The following is a 26768-nucleotide window of genomic DNA, read 5'->3' as shown; positions in this document are numbered from 1 at the left end:
TCAGTACATAGGAGATGCTCAAATGTCCCAAGGATGAAGGATGGATGTTCTGGAGAAGTAAAGAGAAGCCTGCTTTGATCATGGTGGGAATCACCAAGTAGGGACATGTCCATAGCAAAAACAGCCTTTGTGCTTCTATTTTAGGGTGGTGGTCAGGGGCTGTTGGTTCAAAGGCCTGGGTCTCTAAGACCATTGGTCCACCAGATGACCTGCATTGGAATCACCTGCGAGAGCTTGTTAGGAATGTAGATTCATACCCCACCTGGTACCCAGCCCTGATTCAGGATCTCATCTCTGCTGTTTTTTGGAGGTGCTGCTTGTTTATCAAGCCTCTTAAGTAATTCAACTCATAGCAGTGCTGACTGGCTGTGGTCTAAGCAGTCCATCCACTGTCAAGTTTCCCAATTTGGTGTTGAGTTCTCCATGACTTTTTAATTTTTAATTAATTAATTAATTTTAAAATTTATTTGATTGAAGTATAGTTGATTTACAACGTTGTGTTAATTTCTGCTGTACAGCAAAGTGATTCAGTTTTATATATACATATATATATATATATATATATATATATATATATATATATATATATATATATTCTTTTTCATATTCTTTTCCATTGTGGTTCATTACAGGATATTGAATATAGTTCCCCGTGCTATACAGTAGGACCTTGTTGTTTATCCATTCTCTCTATAATAGTTTGCACCTGCTAACCCCAGACTCCCAATCAATCCATCTCACCGACCACCACCCGCTTGGCAACCACAAGTCCATGATTGTTTTATTTGTGTGTATCACCTGTGCTATTGTTTACTTACATAATTTTTTTCTTAATTTATCCTAAATTTTCCTTTAAGTCAATATACATATTTTACTTAAATTTATGTAAGAAGAAAATTGTACTTCCATAGTATAAATAGAAGGCCAGTTTCACTTATCATAAATATAAAAATCAAGTAAAGGAAAACAAAACACTGCTTTCAAATTCCAAACAATGGTGCCTGTTGATGTCCCTGAGCTGGAGACCTGCTCTTCCATGAGAAGGGGGGTTAGCCAGGGGTGAGGGAGGTTGGAGGCACATTGTACCCAACAGCCTTTGTCTCCATTGGAAGACTTGGGAGGGCACCCAGAAGGCAGTAACTTGTTGCCTCATTGACCTAATGTTATGCCCGAGAGCATCTGGCGTGCAGCCCGCTGGTGGGTCTGAGCCTTCAAGGGGCCCTTATGTGTGTTGGGTCCCAAGAGAATGGAGGTCTGAGTTCCTTCAGTGACAATCCTAGACAACTTGGTAGAGGGGAGAAGGCCAAGTTACAGTGATGGAAGGGAGGGTCCAGAGCCCTCCTGTGACCTGCGAGAGCTTTCCATGGTCCACCTCTGGGTGTGAGTCCCAAGACAGGTGAAGGCTAAAGGCTGGAATCAGGGGATGTGTAGACAACACCTGTAGACAACTGGAGCCTCTAGGGGCTCAGTGTCCCTCACTGGAGGTGAGGAGGCTGGGCAAGCAGGGCACAGATGGAAGCACTGTCTTGTTAATGGGGAGGCTGGCATTTCCTTCCTGGACCCTGGACCCAGACCGTGAACCAGGGAGCATTTTCATGCACAACACATGACATCGTCTGGAACTCATCTCTCTCTGGCACGTCCATTCAACATGTTTGTGTAGCATGTGGTAGGACCAAGGTGATGTGCTGTGGCTGTGGTCATAGAGGAGAGTCGCACCATCTGTCTCTCAAGAGGCCAGCTCCCAGGTGGCCAGGTGATGACCACCTGCCCTGGCTCAGACTCTGTGTCAGGAAGAGCAGACACAGCACTCAGAGGGCCCAGGGCAGGATGGAGTTACTCCTGGCGGAAGGATTTGGGCCATTTTCCAGGTGGATAGAGGTCTGCTGTAACCCGAGCAAGCAAGGTGACATCCAGTGAGGCAGAGAACCAGCCTGTCTGTCAGATGGGAGACCCCACTGATGTGTGTGGGGCTGGCAGAGGGCAGAGCTGGCAGGAGTGCCAGTCACAACCAGACCACATCTGGGGAGGTCCAGGTGGCTGCAGGAAATCTGAAGTTGGAGGGGACAGCCAGGGGACAGAGGTGAAAAGTCAGGGGGCCTCAGTCACTTGGAGAGGTGAGCCTGGCCCTCAGGGCCTGAGAGCCGTGGTCCTTGGATGCCTCTTTGCCAACAGCCCAGCTTCTCTTGAAAGCCTGCCCATCGCCAAGCCCTGTTTCCTCTAACATAAGCAGCTGATTTGGACACACTGGGGGAGGAGGTGGCAGTGTGCTGTCTCCGACAGATGGGAGGCCAGCATGAGCATGAAAGCCTGGAAGGTTAAAGGGGATCGGCCAACAGCCCGGACCACAGTGACTCTGGGTCTCAGGTGACCACGGCAAGGTGAAGCCCCGGGGTTTGCGCTGACCCTCTGCCAGCTGCCAGGGGTGTGAGCTCTGACGAGGCATTTGGCTTCCCCAAGGCTCGCTCCCATCCACCCCCTCCCCATGCCCACCCCTGGGTAAAAAGGGGCCCATAAAACCTACTGCAACATTGTTGAGTTGAGTGAGCTAGCATATAGGGAAAGCATATTGTAAACTGTAAACTGGGAGACGCCTGGTAGAAGACTGTCGTTTAGGACCACACACGCTCGTACACCCAGGTCTGTCTACAAAATCTTCTAAGAAATGAGCAAAGTCGAGCTCTGGGGCAGGAGCTGCCTTCAGTGCTGGTGACAGTGAAGGACAAAGTGAGTCTGTCAACCCTGCAGGCAGCTGTCACTGCCCCAGGCCTGAATGCCTCTTTCCCTTCCCCCTCCCTTTCTCAAAGTCTGCCCTCCAGGCCTCTAGAGAGCTCTGCCGACTGAGAGAGAGAGAGAGAGAGAGAGAGAGAGAGAGAGAGAGTGTGTGTGTGTGTGTGTGTGTGTGTGTGTGTGAGATTTCAGGAGAGTTTCTCTCCATATGGCTCTGATTTACACTGATACTGTCAAGTTACAAAATATAAATTGTATTATTTCCACAGAAAATCAATGTGACAATTTCTTTGCTCCCCGCCCAGCCCTGCTCACAAAAAGTAATCTTTAGGACACACTGGAAGAGTTAGTGGAATTACAGTGCGTGCCAGCCCGTGGACCCTGCTTTCTTTGAGTTGTTTCAATTTTTCCATTTTCAGCTTGGGAACAGGGAGGTATTGAAATATTTACAAGAATATCATAGGCCAGCCAGTGGTAAATATGTCTGCTCTCTAAGAGACTGGAGCTGTGTCTACAGTTGGGGGGAAAATGAAACATTTTAAAAGAAAAAGGGAAGTTTACAAATCTGTGTTTTCTGGACACTGTAAACTATTTTTCAATAATTTTTGGGTTTCCTCTAGAAATTTGTTTTATGGGGAAAATCAATTAGAAGAACAGTCCAGTAGACCTGAGCGTGCTTGCGTACAAAAAAGGCATGATGCTAGCTTTTTCTGCCTTTGACTAGCAGAAGCGAACATATTAGTATATGCATTGTTACAGATTTCATGTTCAAGTGGTTTTCCTAGATGAAGAGAGATTCAGAACTTTTGACCTTTATTAAAATACGAGTTGCCACCCTTGATAATTTCATTCTAAAGGTGGAGATTTTGAGAGCAGTATCCTCTTTGTTTACGGAATTATGCAAATATTTGGCTTCTAGTGGGTCTTGGGTCTCTTTGGGCTCTAGTCTCTTCTAACAATTGCATACTAAAACAGGCATCTCTGGGCAGTGGCCCGCTCCTAAACTTAGCTTTCTTTAACATGTTTAAAAAGCAAATAATTTTGGTATTGTGGTCTGCTGCAGACATCATTTGTACTTTAGCCAGGATATTATTTGAGAACTGCGAAGCTCTCTAGGTATTCCGTCCGTATATAAACCATGTGTTAGAAAGATATAAATTCAGTTTTGAAATATTTGTTAGACTGCTTTTGGCTTTCAGTCCGTGCCAAACATGTGCTTTGGTGGCAGATGGAGTCATGTGGACCCTTGAATGAAACTCTTTATTTTGTATAGACTTTGTCTTCTAGCAGTTGCATTAGACAAGTCGGGAGATTACGAGGATCCTGGTATTTAAGGGGTGTGTTCTCGAGTGAACTTAAGATCTCTTTTCCTCCTTTAAAGTATGTCACTAGGTCGTTTGGTTTCAAATTCTGTGCTGTAGAAAATATTGTCATACACCCTGAATTGATGGAGAATCACTAGTTTCTGGTATTCGCATGTTAACTTCAAATTTTGAAACTAGGACATGTTCCTAAGAACTGGTTGAAATTTTTTGGCTTTGGGGCCAGTGAACTATTCAAGGAAGCCTAAATCTAGCACTACCTGATGAAACAGGACTCCTAGTTCAGTCTGAATTTCAGATAAACGTTGAATAATTTTTCAGTGTAAGTAGGTCCCCAATAGTGCATGGAACATACTTATACTACAAAATCATTTGTTGATTATCTGAAATTCAGAATGAATTGGAAGTCAGATTTTTGTTTGCTACATCTGGCAACTTGACATAGATCCCAGTTTATTATTCACTGTCATAAACAGTGACTATCAAAGAAAATTTACTCAGTGATGAAGGCTGGAGGTGGAGGAGATCTCAGTCCAGCTCTTCCATATAATAAAAACGAATGTTCTATTTGAACAAAGTCAGAAAGCAGAGCAGGAGTAGATCACATCTATTGCACTTCTGATTGGAGTCAGGCCATTACCTTCTGTTTTTTTTTAACATCTTTATTGGAGTATAATTGCTTTACAATGTTATGTTAGTTGCTGCTGTATAACAAAGTGAATCAGCTATATGCGTACATATATCGCCGTATCCCCTCCCTCTTGCGTCTCCCTCCCACCCTCCCTATCCCACCCCTCTAGGTGGTCACAGAGCAGTGAGCTGAGCCATTACCTTTTTTCTCCTCATATACGTCCATTTCCTCACATTTCCCCTCCTTGCTGTTTGTTTCTGTGTTGTGTAGATGGACCTGGGGTATAAGTCTAAGAAGCCTTTTTTTCCCTCCCTTCTCCTCTTCATACCCCTTCCCCCCATGCGTGAATGCCCAAATCCTGCCTATTCAAGGCCTGGTATAATTGGCACCCCTTTGGTGGAGACTTCCTGGACCATCTCAACTACATTTTGTTTTCTGCTTCAACTCTGGTTGCTCTTAAAGACGTTTATCCTTTTCTTCACTAGACTTTCTGCTCCTTGAGGGCAGAGTCAAGTTTAATCTCAGGAAAGAACACACAGCATGAAAGCTGCCAGGAAATCGACACTCGGAAAAGGTTTCTTTCCTTCCTTCCTTTCCTCTGTAATGGCTACTCCTAATTGAGTGCTACTGTGTACCAGGTGTTTCCACAAACCATCTCCTTGAATTTTCTCAGCTATTCCAGGGGTGCAGTACTGTGTACTCCATTGTACACATTAGAAAGGTCCCACCTTTGGTGAAAGGCAGAGCTTGAACTGTCGTTGATCCACACGGAACCCTGAAATGCTGTTGGCTTTTATCCGACACCACCTACCAACACACCACGCTGAAGAGCAGAAGACAACTCCCCACTGGGCGTGTGACAGCCAGCCTCTACTCTTAGGGGAGGATTCTGGTTGACTCAGCAGTTGTTTGTTTGTTTGTTTTGGAAATAAGTCTGCTTAATATTCTTAACTCATAGTTTCACATGCATAAATTAGAACAAATTAGGCCCATTAAAAATGGGCAGTATAGAACTGATAACCAACAAGGTCCTACTGTATAGCACAGGGAACTATATTCAGTATCCTGTAATAAACCATAATGGAAAAGAATAAAAAAAATAGATATGAGCAAATAATCCTCAAACTAAGAAAAAAAAATATCTGATAAAAATGTGAGGGACTTCCCTGGTGGTCTCGTGGTTAAGACTCCACACTTCCAATGCAGGGGGCATGGGTTCAATCCGTGGTCAGGAACAAAGATCCCACATGCTGTGCAGCCAAAAAAAAAAAAAAAAAGTGAAAAAGTTCAACCTCAGTGACGAATAAATGCACGTTGAAACAACAAAGAAATATGTTTTTTTCTTTACCAATGGTCATATATTTTTTAGAGGGCTTTTTCTTTATAATAATTGTCTACTGGGTCGTCATCCTGCCAGGGCCTGGTCATTGTTGAATAGATGGGAAGCAGTCACAGTTCAGATCCAGCAAGGGCGGGAGGGAGCCCTGGCCACTTCCTACCCCCTCGACCATGTCCATCAGTTCAGGGAAGCAACAGAAAATTGTACCCTCCTCTTGCTGAGTCAACTGTGCCCATACTGTGTGACCAGAAGCTGAAACAGGAAAAGACAGGACCAGCTCCCGGTGTTGTCAGCTGCCCTCTCACGAGGGTGGCACTTGGTTGGCATATCAGTGCTAATTTTACAGAGAATGGAAAGTCCATTTAGAATAATGAATGCATCCTTAGCGTGAATTTTAAACCAGGGCAGTGACACTCAGCCTACCAATGCACCTGCTCTCAAAAGATACTTATTGGCCAGCAAAGGATTGGCTAGTTCTCTTGTCTGTGGGAATAGGTCAGAACAGAGCTGGGTATTACTGAGAGGAAACTGCTGGAAAATTCTTTTATTTTTTTAATCAATTTTTTATTGGAGTATAGTTGATTTACAATGTTGTGTTAGTTTCGGCTGTACAGCAAAGTGAATCGGTTATACATATACATATATCCACTCTTTTTTAGATTATTTTCCAATATAGGTCATTACAGAGTATTGAGTAGAGTTCCCTGTGCTATACAGTAGGTTCTTATTAGTTATTTATTTTATATATAGTAGTGTGTATATGTCAATCCCAATCCCCCAATTTATCCCCCTCCACTTGGTAACCGTAAGTTTGTTTTCTACATCTGTGACTCTATTTCTGTCTTATAAATAAGTTCATTTGTACCGTTTTTTTAGATTCCACATATAAGCGATATCATATGATATTTGTCTTTCTCTGTCTGACTTACTTCACTCAGTATGACCATCTCTAGGTCCATCCATGTCACTGCAAATGGCATTATTTTGTTCTTTTTTTATGGCTGAGTAATATTCCATTATGTATACCTACCACATCTTCTTTATCCATTCATCTTCAATGGACATTTAGGTTGCTTCCATGTCCTGGCTACTGTAAATAGTACAGCAATGAACATTAGGGTGCATGTATCTTTTCGAATTATGGTTTTCTCTGGATATATGCTCAGGAGTGGGACTGCTGGATCATATGGTAGCTCTATTTTTACGTTTTCAAGGAACCTCCACACTGTTCTCCATAGTGGCTGTACCAATTTACATTCCCACCAATAGTGTAGGAGGGTTCCCTTTTCTCCACACCCTCTCCAGCATTTATTGTTTGTAGATTTTTTGATGTTGGCCATTATGACTGGTGTGAGGTGATTCCTCATTGTAGTTCTGATTTGCATCTCTCTAATAATTAGTGATGTTGAGCATCTTTTCATGTGCTTTTTGACCATCTGCATGTCTTCTTTTTTTTTTTAAATTAAATTTAATTAATTTATTTTTTATACAGCAGGTTCTTATTAGTTATCCATTTTATACATATTAGTGTATACATGTCAATCCCAATCTCCCAATTCATCCTACCACCACCACACCCCCTCACCTTTCTCCCCTTGGTGTCCACATTTGTCCTCTACATCTGTGTCTCTATTGCTGCCTTGCAAACCGGTTCATCTGTACCATTTTTCTAGATTCTACATATATGCGTTAATGTACGATATTTGTTTTTCTATTTCTGACTTATTTCACTCTGTATGACAGTCTCTAGATCCATCCACGTCTCTACAAATGACCCAATTTCTTTCCTTTTATGGCTGAGTAATATTCCATTGTATATATGTACCACATCTTCTTTATCCATTCGTCTGTAGATGGGCATTTAGGTTGCTTCCATGATCTGGCTATTGCAAATAGTGCTGCAGTGAATATTGGGGTGCATGTGTCTTTTTGAATTATGGTTTTCTCTGGGTATATGCCCAGTAGTGGGATTGCTGGGTCATATGCTAATTCTATTTTTAGTTTTTTTAAGGAACCTCCATACTGTTCTCCATAGTGGCTGTATCAATTTACATTCCCACCAGCAGTACAAAGGATTCCCTTTGCTCCACACCCTCTCCAGCATTTGTTGTTTGTAGATTTTCTGATGATGCCCATTCTAACTGGTACGAGATGATACCTCATTGTAGTTTTGATTTGCATTTCTCTAATAATTAGTGATGTTGAGTAGCTTTTCATGTGCCTCTTGGCCATCTGTATGTCTTCTTTGGAGAAATGTCTACTTAGGTCTTCTGCCCATTTTTGGATTAGGTTGTTTGTTTTTTTAATATTGAGCTGCATGAACTGTTTATATATTTTGGAGATTAATCCTTTGTCCGTTGCTTCATTGCAAATATTTTCTCCCATTCTGAGGGTTGTCTTTTCATCCTGTTTATAGTTTCCTTTGCTGTGCAAAAGCTTTGAAGTTTCATTAGGTCCCATTTGTTTATTTTTGTTTTTATTTCCATTGCTCTAGGAGGTGAATCAAAAAAGATTTTGCTGGGATTTATGTCAAAGGGTGTTCTGCCTATGTTTTCCTCTAAGAGTTTTATACTGTCCGGTTTTACCTTTAGGTCTTTAATCCATTTTGAGTTAATTTCTGTGTGTAGTGTTCTAATTGTTCTAATTGGTATGTTCTAATTTCATTCTTTTACATGTAGCTGCCCAGTTTTCCCAGCACCACTTATTGAAGAGACTGTCTTTTCTCCATTGTATATCCTTCCCTCCTTTGTCATAGATTAGTTGACCATAGGTGTGTGGGTTTATCTGTGGGCTTTCTATCCTGTTCCATTGATCTATATTTCTGTCTTTGTGACAATACCATATTGTCTTGATTACTGTAGCTTTGTAGTATAGTCTGAAGTCAGGGAGTCTGATTCTTCCAGCTCCATTTTTTCCCCTCAAGATTGCTTTGGCTGTTCAGGATCTTTTGTGTCTCCATACAAATTTTAAGATTGTTTTGCTCTAGTTCTGTGAAAAATGCCAGGGGTAGTTTGATAGGGATTGCATTGAATCTGTAGGTTGCTTTGGGTAGTATAGTCATTTTCATAATATTGATTCTTCCAATCCAAGAACATGGTATATCTCTCCATCTGTTTGTGTCATCTTTGATTTCTTTCATCAATGTCTTATAGTTTTCTGAGTGCAGGTCTTTTACCTCCTTAGGTAGCTTTATTCCTAGGTATTTTATTCTTTTTGTTGCAATTGTGAATGGGATTGTTTCCTTAACCTCTCTTTCTGATCTTTCATTGTTAGTGTATAGGAATGCAAGAGATTTCTGTGCATTAATTTTGTATCCTGCAAGTTTACCAAATTCATTGATTACCTCTGGTAGTTTTCTGGTGGCATCTTTAGGATTATCTGTGTATAGTATCATGTCATCTGCAAACAGTGACAGTTTTACTTCTTCTTTTCCAATTTGTATTCCTTTTATTTCTTTTTCTTCTCTGATTGCCATTGCTAGGACTTCCGAAACTATGTTGAATATAGTGGCGAGAGTGGACATCCTTGTCTTCTTCCTGATCTTAGAGGAAATGGTTTCAGTTTTCACCATTGAGAATGATGTTGGCTGTGGGTTTGTCATATATGGCCTTTATTATGTTGAGGTAGGTTCCCTCTATGCCCACTTTCTGGAGAGTTTTTGTCATAAATGGGTGTTGAATTTTGTCAAAAGCTTTTTCTGCATCTATTGAGATGATCATATGGTTTTTATTCTTCGATTTGTTGCTATGGTGTATCACATTGATTGATTTGCATATATTGAAGAATCCTTGCCTCCATGGGATAAATCCCACTTGATCATGGTCTATGATCCTTTTAATGTGTTGTTGGATTCTGTTTGCTAGTATTTTGTTGAGGATTTTTGCATCAGTGATATTGGTCTGTAATTTTCTTTTTCTGTAGTTTCTTGGTCTGGTTTTGGTATCAGGGTGATGGTGGCCTCATAGTATGAGTTTTGGAGTGTACCTTCCTCTGCAGTTTTTTGGAAGAGTTTGAGAAGGATGGGTTAGAGATTTAGCTCTTCTCTAAATGTTTGATAGAATTCACCTGTGAAACCATCTGGTCCTGGACTTTTGTTTATTGGAAGATTTGTAATCACAGTTTCATTTTCATTGCTTGTGATTGTCTGTTCATATTTTCTATTTCTTCCTGTTTCTTCAGTCTTGGAAGGTTATACCTTTCTAAGAATTTGTCCATTTCTTCCAGGTTGTCCATTTTATTGGCACTGAGTTGCTTGTAGTAGTCTCTTATGATACTTTGTATTTCTGTGGTGTCCATTGTAACTTCTTTTTCATTTCTAATTTTATTGATTTGAGTCCTCTCCCTCTTTTTCTTGATGAGTCTGGCTAAAGGTTTATCAATTTTGTTTATCTCCTCAAAGAACCAGCTTTTAGTTTTATTGATCTTTGCTATTGTTTTCTTTGTTTCTATTTCATTTATTTCTGCTCTGATCTTTATGATTTCTTTCCTTCTACTAACTTTGGGTTTTGTTTGTTCTTCTTTCTCTAGTTTCTTTAGGTGTAAGGTTAGATTATTTCTTTGTGATTTTTCTTGTTTCTTGAGGTAGGATTATATTGCCATAAACTTCCCTCTTAGAACTGCTTTTGCTGCATCCCATAGGTTTTGGATTGTCATGTTTTTGTTGTCATTTGTCTCTAGGTATTTTTTGATTTCCTCTGATTTCTTCAGTGATCTCTTGGTTATTTAGTAACGTATTGTTTAGCCTCCATGTGTTTGTGTGTTTTACGGGTTTTTTTTCCCTGTAATTGATTTCTTATCTCACAGCATTTTGGTTGGAAGAGATGCTTGATATGATTTCAATTTTCTTAAATTTACTGAGGCTTGATTTGTGACCCAAGATGTGATCTATCCTGGAGAATGTTCCATGCGCGCTTGAGAAGAAAGTGTAACCTGCTGTTTTTGGATGGAATGTCCTATAAATATCAATTAAATCTATCTGATCTATTGTGTCATTTAAAGCTTCTGTTTCCTTATTAATTTGGCCTGAAGTGACCCAGCACTGTAGCCTACAGGCTCTTTGGTGGGGCTAATGGTGGACTCCAGGAGGGCTCACGCCAAGGAGTACTTCCCAGAACTTCTGCTGCCAATGTCCTTTTCCCCACAGTGAGCCAGAGCCACCCCCCGCCTCTGCAGGAGACCTTCCAACATTAGTAGGTAGGTCTGGTTCAGTCTCCTATGGGGTCACTGCTCCTTCCCCCGGGTCTTGATGCGCACACTACTTTGTGTGTGCCCTCCAAGAGTGGAGTCTCTGTTTCCTCCAGTCCTGTCGAAGTCCTGCAGTCAAATCCTGGTAGCCTTCAAAGTCTGATTCTCTGGGAATTCCTCCTCCCATTGCCGGACCCCCAGATTGGAAAGTCTGACGTGGGGCTCAGAACCTTCACTCCAGTGGGTGGACTTCTGTGGTATAAGTGTTCTCCAGTTTGTGAGTCACCCACCGAGCAGTTATAGGATTTGATTTTATTGTGATTGTGCCCCTCATACCATCTCATTTTGGCTTCTCCTTTGTCTTTGGATGTGGGGTATCTTTTTTTTGGTGAGTTCCAGTGTCTTCCTGTTGATGTTTGTTCAGCAGTCAGTTGTGATTCCAGTGCTCTCGCAAGAGGGAGTGAGCGCACATCCTTCTACTCCGCCATCTTGAACCAGTCCTGGAAAATTCTTAAACTGAACAGTTTTCTTTACTTTTTTGACTTTATCTGTGTGAGGTGAAGCAAAGACTTAAAGACAGGTAAGCACCTTGTTCAGTTTCAACAAACTGAGAATAAAAATATTTCTAATCAAAATTATTAAACACCATCCTAGCTCATTCTAGAAGCCTAGTCAATATTTGTCAAATCAAATAGAATTAAAACCTCTCTGAGCTCAGGACTCCAATCCTATGTCATAATCATTTGAGGTGTCCTGTTTGACTATTTAAATTAGGGCCCCCCGAATTCAGTGGGCAAAGTCAATAACTAGAAAATTAAAGTCATAAAAATCATATCGGCACCTGCCTCCTGATAGCCACATTTTCCTTCCCCTTGGTCGTTAGGACTTAGGCAGGTGTTCCCTAACTTAGCAACCTCCATCCTCACTCTCCTTCAAGTCCAAGACTCCCTCTCTTGCCCTGTTCCTCCCCACCATCTGGCCCAAGCCACAGCCTCCGTACAATTGAGTTCCCAGCAGGTGGAGAAGTGGAAAAGGGGAAGTTCCTGAAGCAGGGGCGGGAGGTAGAGGATACGGCCGTGGTATTGCATTGTGGAATTCTGAATATATTTTCTCATAAACACATATGGGGTTTAGGTCTATAAGCTCTTCGCTGAGTGAAAACTTAGAGCATCTTTCTCATAAAGAAAATGAAGTGTTTCTAAATGGTGATATGAGAGTCAAGCACATTATGAGTTCATAAGTGTTGCAGAACCAGCCTTCAGAAACTCACCAAGTCTGTAGAAAAGGCATTCAAGTTCAAATAATCAGCCTGCGCTCATACTCTTGGTGTGCAGCTGCATTCTTGCTGGATTTAGTGCTCCCTTGGTTAGCATGGCAAGTACACACTTCGAGTAGAGGAGGAAGTGTCAGGCTTCCATGATGACAATTTCTATTCTAGTCCCTTAGTTCTCTGTTCTGATCTTAATTTGGCTTTTCAAGGAAGGTTTTCTGCTGGGAAGATAATGAGCAAAATGCTTTAGATGAGGATTCTGGTTGACTTGCCAGTTCTTTTTCATTAAAAATAAGTAAGTTGGAATTCTGGCTTATAAATAAGGCTCATATGGGTTTGGTTCTGTGCATCAACCTGTAAGGAGCCAGACGTTGCTGGGTGAGCTAAAGGTCAATCACCTGTCAGAACCTCCATGAGGAGAACCATGCCTCGGGACCCCTCCCTGATGTTGTTATGACCCCAAGGTCATGTGAACTTTTTATTTGTTTGGTAATAATTCACTAAATAGGTACTTGTCTGCATATGAGGACACAGCAGTAAATTAGACAAATAAGGCCCCTACCACTTGCCATTTTATATTTGGGGGTGGGGTGGAGGAAACAAAAGGGTAAATGAACAAATTTGGATGCTAGTAAGTGCTATAAAAGGAACAAAATAGGATGACGGGCTGGAGAGAAGCTTCGGATGGAAGGAAGGGTATAAATTAGGGCAGCCCGTCTGAGGTGGTAATGTTTGAGCTGAGACATAAATCATGAGCTTTGAGGGTGAGCAGAGGTTTGAGAGTAGGGTCTTCTCAGGAGAGGGAACAGCAAATGCAAAGGATAATGAGATAGGACATAGCTGGACATATGAAGGGTCAGAAGGGTGGTCAGTGTGGTCACAGCAGAGGTGGCAAGATGGAGCTCTCAGGGCACGAGGTTCCAGAACTTATAGGACTCAGGAAGGAATGTGAATTTTATTCCAAGTGTTTCCTGGCCAGAGTGATTGTTTATCGTATGGTGTGGCTGGAGCATAGATCCTTGAACTTGGCTGTCTGGGTTCACTTCCTGGCTTCACAGTTTTTTGGACATGGGTGAGTTTCTTAACTTCTCTGTGCCTCAGTTTCTTCATCTACTAAATGGGGAAAAATATCCTAGGGCTGTTGTGAAGTTTAAACAGGTGAAATTTATAAAGGATTAGAATGTGGTTTGGTGCATAGCACTTGCTTAACTAGTGTTCACCACTGTAATCTAGAAATGTTTATTAGTTATGAAATCTATGCTCAACATTGCATTTTGCCCTATGAATAGTTCTCATTTATCCATTCTTCTCCAATCTTCACACACTCCATTCTCAGGCAGAGAATTTTTCAAACTGAATTAGATTTACTCTGCATAAAATCCTATGATGCCTTTCAACTGTACTCAAATAAAATCCAAGCACTGTCTCAGCAGGCCCAGCATGCTCTAGGCCTCATCTACCCTCTATACTTCTGCTCATACCTCTGTCCGTCCCATTTCTCGCTCCATTTTAGCCATACTGACCCTTTCTCCTCTAGAACACACTAAGCTCTCTACTGCCTTATGGCATTTGTGTTCACGTTCTCTTGATGGAAAACCCCACCGTAGACTTTTGTTCTTATCAAATAAATGTATCCTCTCCTTTAAGATTGGAGGAGTGGTAGCCTGTAGGTGAGGAGGCTACAAAGAAGGATTCAGCTAGAAAGTAGAGTTTTTAGAAAACAGAAGAAAGCAAAATCAAAGCACAAAATACCCAACTGGAGTTGTTGAATGTGGGCGATAAAAAAAAAGACCATGCCCAAGATGTCGCCCAGCCATGTGACTTAAGGAGTGATGGTGAATGGTGGTGGCTCTGGAAAGACATGTAGGATGGAAGATGTTTTGTTTTCTGATTGGGGGATGGAGGGAAGCCTTTGGTTTTTAAACAGGCTGAGTTTGAGGTGATGACGGTGACAAGACATTGAAATTAGTGTCCAGCAGATTATTGTAATACAGACTGCGCTTGGGTGAATTGGCCAGATGGAAAAATATTGATTTGGGCAACATCAGTTTAAAAATTAATGAGTTCTCTCAGGGACAGTAAGAGTAGGGAGGGAAGATCAGTTCCAAGAGCTGAGACTTGGGAGACGTTCAAGTCCCCCCAGGAGGAAGGGAGGCAGGGGAAAGGAGTATGAGTGGAGAAGAGCCCTGGTTGAAGAAGTGGAAGAAAACCAGAGTCACTAAGTGCTGCTGAGTTGGGAGTATATTTCAGCAGGAGGTGGTCGATAATGACAATGGTGCAGCGAGGATATGATTGCCCTTAGATGGCACGGGGTCTTTAGCATAGATGCTAAATGGCTGCTCTATCATTGTTGTTTAATTCCATCTAGTAGGTTTACAGTAGTGAATGGGATAAACCAGTTTCTATTTTTGTCCTTTTGCTGTTCACTTCCAAAATTTGCTCCTGGGATAAGATTTTAATAATTGGTTCCATTTTTCCCTTACCTTATTTCTTGCAAAGTCAATTTTGGAGAATTCTGACCCCCATCCTCCACCCCCAAAAATACTACAGATGAATTCCTGCAGCATGTCTTTGCCCCTGTGATGAAGGACAAAGTGAATGACTGCATTTGAAATGCAAAGGGCTTGGGTTTTGTCATTAATTCTGCCACTTATTATTGGGAAACATTAGAAATAACCTATATAACTTCATAATTTAGTTTCACCATTCATAAAATAGGACTTGCATTAGCTTCCACTGACCAGCAAAGGAATATAAAAATATAAGTTAATGTTGTAAATGACTTTGCTCCCCACAGATAGGAGACACTTTAGACATGAAAAGTTATTTCTATGTGTAGTAGAGACAACTTGTGCTTGGGATATGAATCCATTTGAAACATTAATGGGAAGAAGTAACTAGCTTTCTTTGAATTTTGAAATGACATATAAAACATCGTTTCAAAATTGTAATTGTTCCATAGTACTTGATTGCGTTTATTTCCAAATGGGCTGTGTCCTCAGAAATGCCCAGGGCTGTGCATCTGTGATGCCAGGAAAGCTGGTAAGAAAGTAAAACATCATAAATCAGTTGATTTGTCATCATGAGTCCAAATGATTTTTTAAATTTTTTATCCATCATAAAAGTAATATGTCTGATTATAGGAAAATCAGAGTTACATGCAAACATAAAGAAGAAACACAATGAATTCATAGCCCTAACACTCAGAAAAAAAAAACCTGCAAGAGCATTTTGGTGTATTTATTTCCAAAAACTGATTAAAAAAAACAAAAACAAAAAACTAAGCTAAATGACAGCCACCTATGCTTTGCATCCATGATGTCACTTGGCTCTCTTGCCAGCCCTTTGTGGTAGACACTGGTCGGTAGCCTTCCTGGACATGTAAAGGATTTGCGTATCAAGGAGGGCAGGAGACTGGCCCAAGAGCGTCCATGTAGCCTGTGGGGGGATGCACAGTGCCTCTTCTGACTCAAAATACTTCAGCTTCTTCCCTTACATGAGGCTGTGTCTTGATAATTCAGCCTTCCGGTGTGGATAATTACAATCTTAGGGTCTGAGCAAATCTGGTTCTGTTTCAACATACTTTTATCAAAGTAGTTATGTGACTGTCACTTGGTGTCACCTTCCTAAACCAACTTTTAATTTCTGTGCCATTTCAGAGCATTGTAGCCAATAACCAAAAAAAAATGTCTATGTTCCGTAGACTTCTCTGGAGGTACTTAGAGGGGCCTTTCTACTGCCTAAGGATCAACTACTTTTACATACCTCTGCCTTCTTATACTCTAGGAAACCTTGTCAATTGCTTTATGCTTTTCACTTGACGGCAGTCACTGCATCTTTCCTCCATCTGAACAAATAGCAATGTTAGAAGAGAGATGAAAGGTAAAGACTCCAGTTTGCTGGTATTTGGAGCCATGAGCGATAACAGCCATTCATCTCTGAGCCTTTTGATACTGAATTGCTCTAGAATGACGTTCTTCTTGCAAGATGCAGATTAGATCTTTAAATGATTATTAATAGACTTTATTTTAAAGGATAGTTTTATATTTACAGGAAAATGGAGAAGACAGTAGAGTTCCCCTACACCCCATAACCAGTTTCCCCCTATTATTAACATCTTCCCTGAGTATTGTACAATTGTTACAATTAATGAACCGATATTGACATAACATTTTAAACTACAGTTCATACTTTATTCCAGTCTCCTTACTTTTTACCTATTGTCCTTTTTCTGTTCCTCAGTCCCAGGCAGGATTCCACAATACGTTTAGTCATTATGTCTCCTTAGGCTCCTCTTGGCTGTGACGATTTCGATGACATTGATAGTTTTGAGGTGCGCTGGTCAAATCTATTGTAGGATGCACCTGTATTGGCATTTGTCTCAAGATTATATTGGGGTTATGGTTTTTAGGGATTAAGATCACAGAGGTAAAGCGTCATTTTCATCATATCCTATGAAGAGTACATCCCAACAACAGGACTACGGTTGTTGATGTTGACCTTTATCATCTGGGTGACGTAGTGTTTTTCAGGTTTTTCCACTGTAAAATTACTCTTTTTTAGATTAACTTTTGCCATGGTTCTTTTTAAACATCCTTGAGCTATACCATTTAAAAATCACATCCCCTGGGCTTCCCTGGTGGCACAGTGGTTAAGAATCCGCCTGCCACTGCAGGGGACACGGGTTCGAGCCCTGGTCTGGGAAGATCTCACATGCCGCGGAGCAACTAAGCCCGTGTGCCACAACTACTGAGCCTGCGCTCTAGAGCCCATGAGCCACAACTACTGAAGCCCGTGTGCCTAGAGCCCACGCTCCACAACAAGAGAAGCCACCGCAATGAGAAGCCCGTGCACCGCAATGAAGAGTAGCCACCTCTTGCCACAACTAGAGAAAACTCGTGCACAGCAACAAAGACCCAACGCAGCCAAAAATAAAGAAAAAAATTAAATTAAAATTTAAAAAAGTTAAAAATAAAAATCACCTCCCTAATTATCACCCATGGAGTCTGCAGATGAGATGAGAGATTGACGTTGTTATTTGGATAAGACTATAGATAGGAATCTGAACCAGGGAAATATATTTGTCCTTTATGGGAATGTTGCCACCATATTTCTCTGAACCAAGATGCTGCTCAGTCAATTTTATAAGATTTTCTTTAGCTCTCAGATATTTGGAGCTAATAAAAGTGCTTTATGCATTTCCAGGGCCTTGTCCCCAGATTCTTTTGCAGTTCATAATGGTTGCCTCAATTTTTTCCCCCCAGCTAGATTTTCTAAGGAATATTTATCTTTTTTTAAAATATATTTATTTATTTATTTTTGGCTGCATTAGGTCTTTGTTGCTGCGCACAGGCTTTTCTCTAGTTGCGGTGAGCGGGAGCTACTCTTCGTTGCAGTGCACAGGCTTCTCATTGCGGTGGCTTCTCTTGTTGGGGAGCACAGGCTCTAGGCACGTGGGCTTCACTAGTTGTGGCACGGGGGCTCAGTAGTTGTGGCTTGCGGGCTCTAGAGCGCAGGCTCAGTAGTTGTGGCGCGTGGGCTTAGTTGCTCCGTGGCATGTGGGATCTTCCCGGACCAGGGCACAAACCCATGTCCCCTGCATTGGCAGGTGGATTCTTAACCACTGTGCCACCAGGGAAGCCCCGGAATATTTATCTTAATCCTACTTTTGGTACCTCAGATTAATTCTCCTCTCTTAGGTTCATATAGGGATTGGTAGTGATTTCCCTTTAAAGCCAGAATTCCAGGCATGATGTTTTAAGTTTTGTCTTGACTAGTAATCTTATCAGAGGTTGTTACCCCAGTGGCCCACTGGGCAGCTTGAATGGATACCCCCCAAGTACCTAAATATCCACATTTTCTAATGATGGATATGAAGTTGTCATCTTCACACTATTAGCACGGTTTGGTTGGAGAACCACTGTCTAGGAGTCTGGAAACTTGGATTCTGACATCCTAGTCTGATCTTATGCGTTAAGCTTTTCAAAAGCCCTTTGACTACACTGACTTATTTGAGCTTCCTTGACCCTATGAGAATTAGTGGGGGAGAGAATGTGGTCCCCATTCTGTAGAGGGCAGAACCTCAGATGCATACTTTGACTGAGGGCAATAAATCAAAGAGGAGTCAAGACCAGAGCCAAAGCTTGTGGCTCCAAGGTGTTCATTGTTCATGATCTCAGAACTCCGTGTCAACCTTCACCTCCGGTGAGCTGAAGCCCTTGGGTGGGCATTAGGGTAGTCTGGGCCTCCCTTAGTAAGCTAGGCCAAGGAGGCTTGGCCGGAGCAGGAACGAGGCAAGACTTCCTTGGGCAGCCAGGCTCCGGGTGATTCACACGGAGGGGGGATCTGAAGTCACTTTGGGGGGTGTCCTCATTGCTGGCTTTTCCAAGACCTTAAAAGCCATGGCTGCAAAGATTCTTGCCTAAGGAACTGGGTCTATAACTTCCTTTTTCACCAGCCATAATCAGGTCTGAAGATGACAAACTCAGACAAGCAAAGAAGGCACACACATATATACCTCATGGGAAAGCAGAGCTGATTGTCACAGACGATAATTGTGGTAGGAACCCAAATATTCTAATATGCTTTTTTTCCACCATGAGACTGAGGCAAACTGGCCATTTTATCAAAAGGACAAGTCATGTATCTGGTTACTCAACAGACAGAAAGCTGGAAGTTCCTCCTCAAGATAAGCTATAGACATTCACATTTTTTATTTAGTCAACTGAGTTTTGTTGATGCCCAACTATTTGGAAAAACAAAATGTGTGCAAACTGTGTATTTTCTAAGGTCATATTTTTTCCCCTGGGTTTCTAGGGCTTGAATGTGTGGCCTGCTTTTATGGTTTGTCAACAAGATCACTCCATAAAATGCATTCTGATATCTCACAGCTGTGTATAATTTATTCTGTCTATCCATGCAGCACAAATAAAATTTTTATTTGCATCATCTAAAAGAAATACCAGTGTATAAATATATAAGCAAAGCTCATAAGAAACCATCTTCTGACTCCATATACTGCTGGGGGGATATTGTGCAACCAATTAAAAAGCTGAGAGATGGCTTCATTATCCATGTAGATAGATCATAAATACTGTACTCAGCAAATAGTATAGTTATTCAATTTCTTTAAAAGGTTGCACAACACTCTCCCAGTGCTGGCACAGTCTGCCTCTCAATTCTCCTTGGAATATTTAGAAAATAAAGCCTCTTAGAGGGGGGAAGAAAAATCAGCCCCGAAGGACTTCTTTTGATTAAGACGTTGGAATATGTAGGTGAAAAGGGAAATGTTCAGTGGTTGGAACATTTTGCCTTTAGGAGAGTAAATAACTGTCTTTCTCTGCTCCTAGGAGTCTTGGAGGATAAAGGTCCAGGGGACTAAGAATGTTCTTTATATTTGGTTCATGCAGCTTCAGTTTGATTATCGAATAGTAAACCCCATGAAGGTCCCCTGCCCAGCTTCCCCCAAGTCAAGGATGTGGGCTTGCTGCCACTCCCGGCGCCCCCACTGGCAGAGGCAAGCTAGTGATGCAACCAAGGGACCTGGATTTCATGGCACCATCTCTTTCTTCTAAGACAGGCAGCTTCTGCATGAGTCCTGTTAAATGCAAAGACATTTTCTCTAGGTCTCTGAGGCCTGGGTGATAATCTTCCATGCCTTTGAGCATTGTGGCTGGAATAACCATGAAAACCCTCGCGTCTTCTGCGGCTGGGTGGTGGGTGATACAGGACTCCGGTTTTAGGTTTAACAAGCCTTGGGCAATTGGATTTGCGATTAAGTACTCAATTTAACAACCTACTTGCATTGGAAACTTAGGCTCACAGAACTGCCAGGAGTAGCTTATAATCCAATTGGTTTGTTTATGTAGAGGAAATTTGAAAATGTTTGCAATCACTTTCTGAGCAGTTTTACCTGACTTTTCAGAAGATTAACATGTCAGCCGGGGTAACTCTTGGCACATGGCATGGTTTTCACTGGCTGAGGGGAAAGTTCAGACGGATCTGCCGTTTTCACCCCATAATTGTGGGTATTTCAAAGCCTTCTTAATCCAATTCAAACAACACACCAGCACTCTTTCAAGATAAGTTCAGTTAATGGCAGGCACTCTTAGTCCTGCTCTGCAGGAGCTGTGTAACTGGATCAGAACTCACATTGTTTCAGTAAATTCCAACATGGGAATCCCACTGAGGGTCCTGAGCAAGAGACCCGGGGCTTGGCAAACCTTAGAGAGCAATGCCGATGAAACCAGTTGGTGTTCTTCACGCTTCCTATGTATCATTTACCTCGGGCCTCCCCGCCCTTTGCCTCGTTTTATGGAAAAGGAATGCACTTGCTGACCCTCTGCTGACATGTTCTTCCCACGGCTCTGGATGGGGCTGGAAGGTTCTCATCTTCACGTCTCATTTCTGTGCTTCCCATCCCAACAAATAAAGGTCTCTCCTCCCTGTGCATCAGAAGTAGCCCCTCCCCCCCACTCTACCACCACCTTGTTTTTCTCATTAAATTTTATTTTGAAATCATTTTAGATTTACAGAAGAGTTACAAGGACAGCATGGGGTGTCCCCGTAGCCCTGTTGTTTCAGGGTCCTGGTTACTCTCTGAAATGGTCTTATTCCTTCAGCCGTCTCTCTCCCAATATAATAATACAAATCACGAGGGCAGCTTGATCTGTGTCCCTCTCTTAGACACACAGGATGGAGAGAACCAAGTGTGCTGGGACGAAGCTGTACTTAAGAGATGAGGGTCCCCACAGTGTAGGCAGAGGGGGCTGGCTCCAGGTGACATGAGGGTGTCCTGGGCTGAAGCAGGAAGAATGGGCTGTTTGAATGGAAGACATCAGGTCTAGAGGGCCCATCACAAGGCAAGCACTTAACAGATAGTTGGTGAATGAGTGAGTGAGTGAATGAGTGAACGAAGAGATAAGTGGGCCAACGACTGGACCAGGACCGATGGCTAATACGTGGTCGGGTTGGTAGTGATGCTGGGGTGTGTCTTACTCCAAAGCCCATGCTTGTAACGACTCTGCACCATCTTGGAGCACATTGGAGGGCATGAAATCAAGCCACTGGATGAAGTTCATTTATTCAAGATCTGTGTGCCATCAGTGACTGCCCCCTCTGCAGCCAGGAAAGACTTCTGATGAATTCTGTGCAGACAGCCATTCTTTCCTCCATCCTGCCCTCCACTAATGTCCACAGATGTCACCACCTGGAGCCAGCCCCCTCCGCTTGCACGGCTGGAACCCTCATCTCTCCAACACACGTTCATCCCTGAAAACTCAGCTCATCCCAGCCCTGAGACCATAAGCCCTCCTCTCCTTGCTCCCCCGGCCCATGGTCCTCTCTCTCCCTCTAGAGCGCCATGTGGCCGACGGCCCCAGCTCATCCCTTCTGCCATTGGCCATAGTCCCAACTTTCGGTTCATCCTTGGTCCCTTGGCGCTCAACAACTGGGAGTTTTAAATGCTTCGTGACCAGCTTGAGAATTTTCCAGAGAGGCTGTGTCAGACAGTTAATACTCAAGTAGTAATCCTTTTGTAACCTGAATATAACTGCAGACTTCCACACTGAGGATGATAAAATGGTGTGGATTTAAAAATATTTGGGGACCTGTAAAATGTCTAGGATTAAAATTTCAATACCATTTGTGCCCAATAAATGCGAACTCTTTAGTAACTTGAAACTGTGGTATTATGACTCAGGTCTGAAAATTATGAGTCCTGGTTGAAGAAATGGGAATAACATGTGAGGAATCAGCTCCCGTCCTTTACCTTGAGGGATAGACTGTGGTCGCACCGAATAGCAGGAGGGTGACCTCATAGGGGAGCTAGCCCGGAGAAATTACTGTATTTGTTAAGAAAGCAATACATTCTCCAGAAGAGAAAAATGTTACACTTTCCATTAGGATTGTTTATGGAAATGGGTCTACACTGAACCTGGGTCAGTATATTAGCTGGTTTGACAGTACCCCAGGAAACAAGATCACATAATAGTTGATAGAACAACTTTATTTTTTTTTTTCCGTGAACCAGTCTAGTCAGTCTGAACTTGACAAATTAATTTTGTCTATAGAATCACTCCCATAAGCACATAAAATTAGCCTCCATAAGTACAGAGAGCAGAGTTGGCATTGTGTTTAACTGATTTGCTGGAACTTAAGTAAATGGATTTAGTCTTAATATAGCTAAAGCCCTGAGACTTTAAATAGAGCTGATCTTAAGCAAAGCATTAATTCATCATTTAAAAAGTCACGGCTCGTGGGTTTTTGTTGCTCTTTGAAGGACAGAATTATATACTTTGACGATGCTAATCACCCAGCACATGCCACAGGGCCTGAAGGAAAAAATTAGCTCTTGTTTTCTTTGTTACAAAATTTTTTGTGTTCGATTGACAGAGAATTAATCAGTTTTAACACTTGACTATGATTTAATAGTTTATGGTGTTTCCCTGGCCTTATTCAACTTCCAGATATTTTCATTGAGTCATTGATGTCATACTTCTGATGCTAAACTCTTCCAGACTGGAATAAGCATGGAGATTTTTCTTTGTGTTGCAGGGGAGAACTTGGGAAGCAGATTCGTACCTTCTGTGCAACAGGCCGGCGCGAGGGATGGGAGAGGAGCTTACGAAGTGGTCAGTGCCTCTCTTTTGAATGGAGACCCGTGGAACCCAGTGACAAACGTGGACACAAAGGTCAGTTTTTTTGGTTTCGTTTTTCTTCTTGACTTTTCAGTGACTGAAGTTTAAAAATCACATTAACTGCATTCATATTCTCTTATTCAAGTTTTGTCTTTATCTACTTTAATTCCAACTTTATCCTTCCTTATAAAGTGAAATCTTCATTATTAAGAAGATAAAATACAAACTGGTTTTGATGTGACAGTTCTGATGAGTCTCTCAACACTGTTTGTGTCTGTGGAAACTTATTTTTCCAAGCACACCAGGGATAACATTTCCAGATATGCAACTTTCAGCTCATCTTACTTGAGTGCTGGATATTTTTCATTCATGTCTATTTCATTAACATTTCAGTTTTATCGATCAATTATTGGTAGAAACATTTTAATGCAACTTTTTTAAGAAGTTTGTAATGAGTTTTTTTAAAAAATAAATTTATTTTTTTATTTATTTTTGGCTGTGTTGGGTCTTCCTTGCTGTGCACGGGCTTTCTCTAGTTGCCGCGAGCGGGGGCTATTCTTTGTTGCGGTGCGCGGGCTTCTCATTGTGGTGGCTTCTCTTGTTGTGGAGCACGGGCTCTAGGCGCTGTGGGCTTCAGTAGTTGTGGCACGTGGACTCAGTAGTTGTGGATCGCGGGCTCTAGAGTGCAGGCTCAGTAGTTGTGGCGTGCGGGCTTAGTTGCTCCATGGCATGTGGGATCTTCCCAGACAAGGGCTTGAACCCGTGTCCCCTGCATTGGCAGACAGATTCTTAACCACTGCGCCACCAGGGAAGTCTCTGTAATGAGTTTTAATGCAGTTTTATGCTTTGTTTACTTTGACACATGTTTGATTTGAGTCTTCTATGACGTAAAAGAATAATATAAAATAATTGAAATATTAGTGATTAAATTTCATATTTTGATGAGTTTTGTCTGACAAATATAAGTGACTTTCTTAAATTTCAGAATTGTTGGAACAGTTGGAAAGGGATAAAATCTATAGAAATCTGAGCTCTTTGGAGAGATCATACAGATGGCTTTGTCCTTGTGTTATGTGGAACTATTTTTAGAGTATTTTTTGTAATAGAAAACAGATTATTTTAAAAGAGCAGTTGAGATTGTGAAAATGTTCTGTAGTGTTCTGGAAGGGCTGCAGTGGGCCACCTTTGTGTCCATAATGATAATATGATTTACATCATTATTTTATTTTCTAAAGAGGCTTTCAGCTGAAAGTGAGCATTCAGAAAGGTTGGGTTAAAGGATCCAAATGCCAAATCTAAACTTTTTCAATATTTCTGCTTCATGGAGACTGTTGCAGATGGAATATACAAAGTATAAGTCAATCACGGTGACATTGATACTGTTTCCTAGAAGAAAAACTTAAGACACTAAAGAAAATTTCATCATGCTACTAACTTGCAACACGAGAAATGATACGATAGATTCAGAAAAAGAGATGTATACTGTGTTATAAAGAAAGTATATCTTTAAAATATTGATAGGCACTAATTAATAATATAAAAATATGGAACAATCTAAAGTTACTTGGGTGGTGGAAGCCTTTATGGGAGTTTTTCCCTGGTGGTAGGGTTGCCAGATTTAGCAAATAAGAGTACAGAATGCCCCATTAAACTTGGACTTAGGTAAACAATGAATATTTCTTGGCGTAAGTCTATCCCATGCAATATTTGGGATATTGTTGTTTATCACAATCCAGATTTAACTGCCGTCCTGTGTTTTATCTGGCAGCCCACCTTGGAGGGCATCAGAGCAACAAGCTGATGAAGGTTGTCAGTATGCCTTTGGAATGGACTAGTTCAGGTCGGCTCTAGTTTGTGACCTCCAGCTTCATCCTTACTACCAGCTCGCCACCTCGCAGACATCAGGAGGCACACCAGAGCGGGAACTGGCACATCCGCCCTGGCCAAGCTTACAACCTGATGGCCGGGGGCCACCAGCACCATCTTTGTAGAAAACTAGGAAAAGCCATTATTGTTTGAATGCTGTCCCATCTCCTCTAGGGGTCTGCATCCAGGATTAGAACCAGGCAGGAAGTAGGCACATACCTACTGACTAAAATAACTCCAGGTCACTGACATTATTTAAGGGAACAGCGACCTGGGGGGTTTGGGGAACAGCATTGTGTCGTACTGCCGTGGGGTTCATCTCAGCGTGTGGCTGTGGAGTCCGCCTTATGGCTCTGTAATTACCATGCGCCCCCTCAATTGGTGGTTAACCACTAAGACCTTGCATGAACAGGTTGCATGTAAATGTCTGTTAACGTGCGTGTACCTGCGTGCCGTAATTCTTCACGGGGTAGCTGTGTATGTTTGTTGTGGGAATAAGGATTCTGCCACATGGCGTGTTTGTGTACGTCTTTCTTCGTCATCAAAATAACAGTCAATGCTGTCATTTTATTTTATTTTTTTTTAATTTTTTTTGGGGGGTGGGATTTATTGAAATCTTTCCTTTATTGTGCATCTTCAACATCTAGGACCGGTATCCTGTTTTCTCCATCCTGAATTCCCCTCAGAGTGCACAGTTGGGGGCAGCTGCAGTGGCTGATGCTTTTTTGGCCACAACATCTTTTGTTCACTAAATGGCGGAGGACAAACTTTGTCCACAGTGCCTCATTTTGGTCATAAATCTGACCAACTTTTGGGAGGCAGATCATGACCAATTTTGTCCCGTGGTGCTAAGAAGGCTTATTCCTACATTGAGGAGGATTCTGTGGATAGGCCCCTCAATGTGCTAATTTTCAGATTAGGCCCTGTTGACAGTCTAAAATTCTCTGGATCTCCCATCTTACTAGTCTATTATGATCTGGGAAAGTTTTCCCTTGTTCCTTCTTCCCATATCTAGAGTTGCGCTATTACAAATATTCTACGTAGAGGTATATATATGATTGATGGCCTCAAGACATTTAGTCATCATTACTTTGTTGGAGGCCTCGTTAAATATTGAGTAATGCAAGAGACAACAGTCTTATATAATAGATGGGCTATAAGTAATACTACTAGTAACTGTAATTTTAAACTGCATTAATGGGGCGTATCTTCAAGTATGCAAAACATACCCACTTCATGAATATTTTTGCTGCACAACTATGCCTGCAGGGCCTTAGAATACACGCTTTTAGCTTTGCATTCCTGCTTTCCTGCTGCCCTGTTTTATTCCTTGCTGCCTTCTTTCCATTCAGCCAGTCTTTGACAATTTGACTTAATTGGTTTGAGGGAAGGCCCAGGCATCAACTTGATTCAGACAAAAGTACTCAGATTCTCTTTTTCTCTCTCTCTCATCTATGATGGAGATATATCCAAATGGGGTGTTATTATGTCCTTTACAAATCAAGAGTCAAGCCATCATTGCCACTGATCACGTAGTTGAAAAAAGAGAGGATGGGGAAAGAACGTGACCTTGTGTGCATTGGAGAGCTTCCAGCATTTTGTTTGTTTGCTTGCCGTTGTTTTGATCTATAACATGAGTATAAGCTTATCTGCTCTTTCCTCCCTCTTAGGGTCATTGTAAGAATGAGATGAAACGATGGGTGTGAAAATACATTAACTAAAAACTACCACCCCAATGTAAGGTGATATGCAGAATTTAAAGTTTCTTTAGGGACCAACCTCCAATTTC

The 26768-nt window shown here is 41.8% G+C and overlaps 1 protein-coding gene across 1 annotated transcript in view; it reads left to right on the top strand.

The window, feature by feature from the left end:
- Positions 1 to 26768, top strand: part of ADAM12 (ADAM metallopeptidase domain 12) — a 387856-nt gene that overhangs the window by 36470 nt on the left and 324618 nt on the right. Inside the window, exon 2 of the mRNA XM_082406618.1 lies at positions 23031 to 23167. Within this exon, the coding sequence (XP_082262744.1) occupies positions 23031 to 23167 (137 nt within the window). The remainder of the gene's footprint in view (positions 1 to 23030; positions 23168 to 26768) is intronic.

Source organism: Balaenoptera borealis (genome assembly GCF_965194805.1).
Source record: "Balaenoptera borealis genome assembly, chromosome: 10".
NCBI lineage: Eukaryota > Metazoa > Chordata > Mammalia > Artiodactyla > Balaenopteridae > Balaenoptera > Balaenoptera borealis.
Note: the sequence above shows the minus strand (reverse complement) of the source record. Positions and strands in the feature narration are given on the sequence as shown.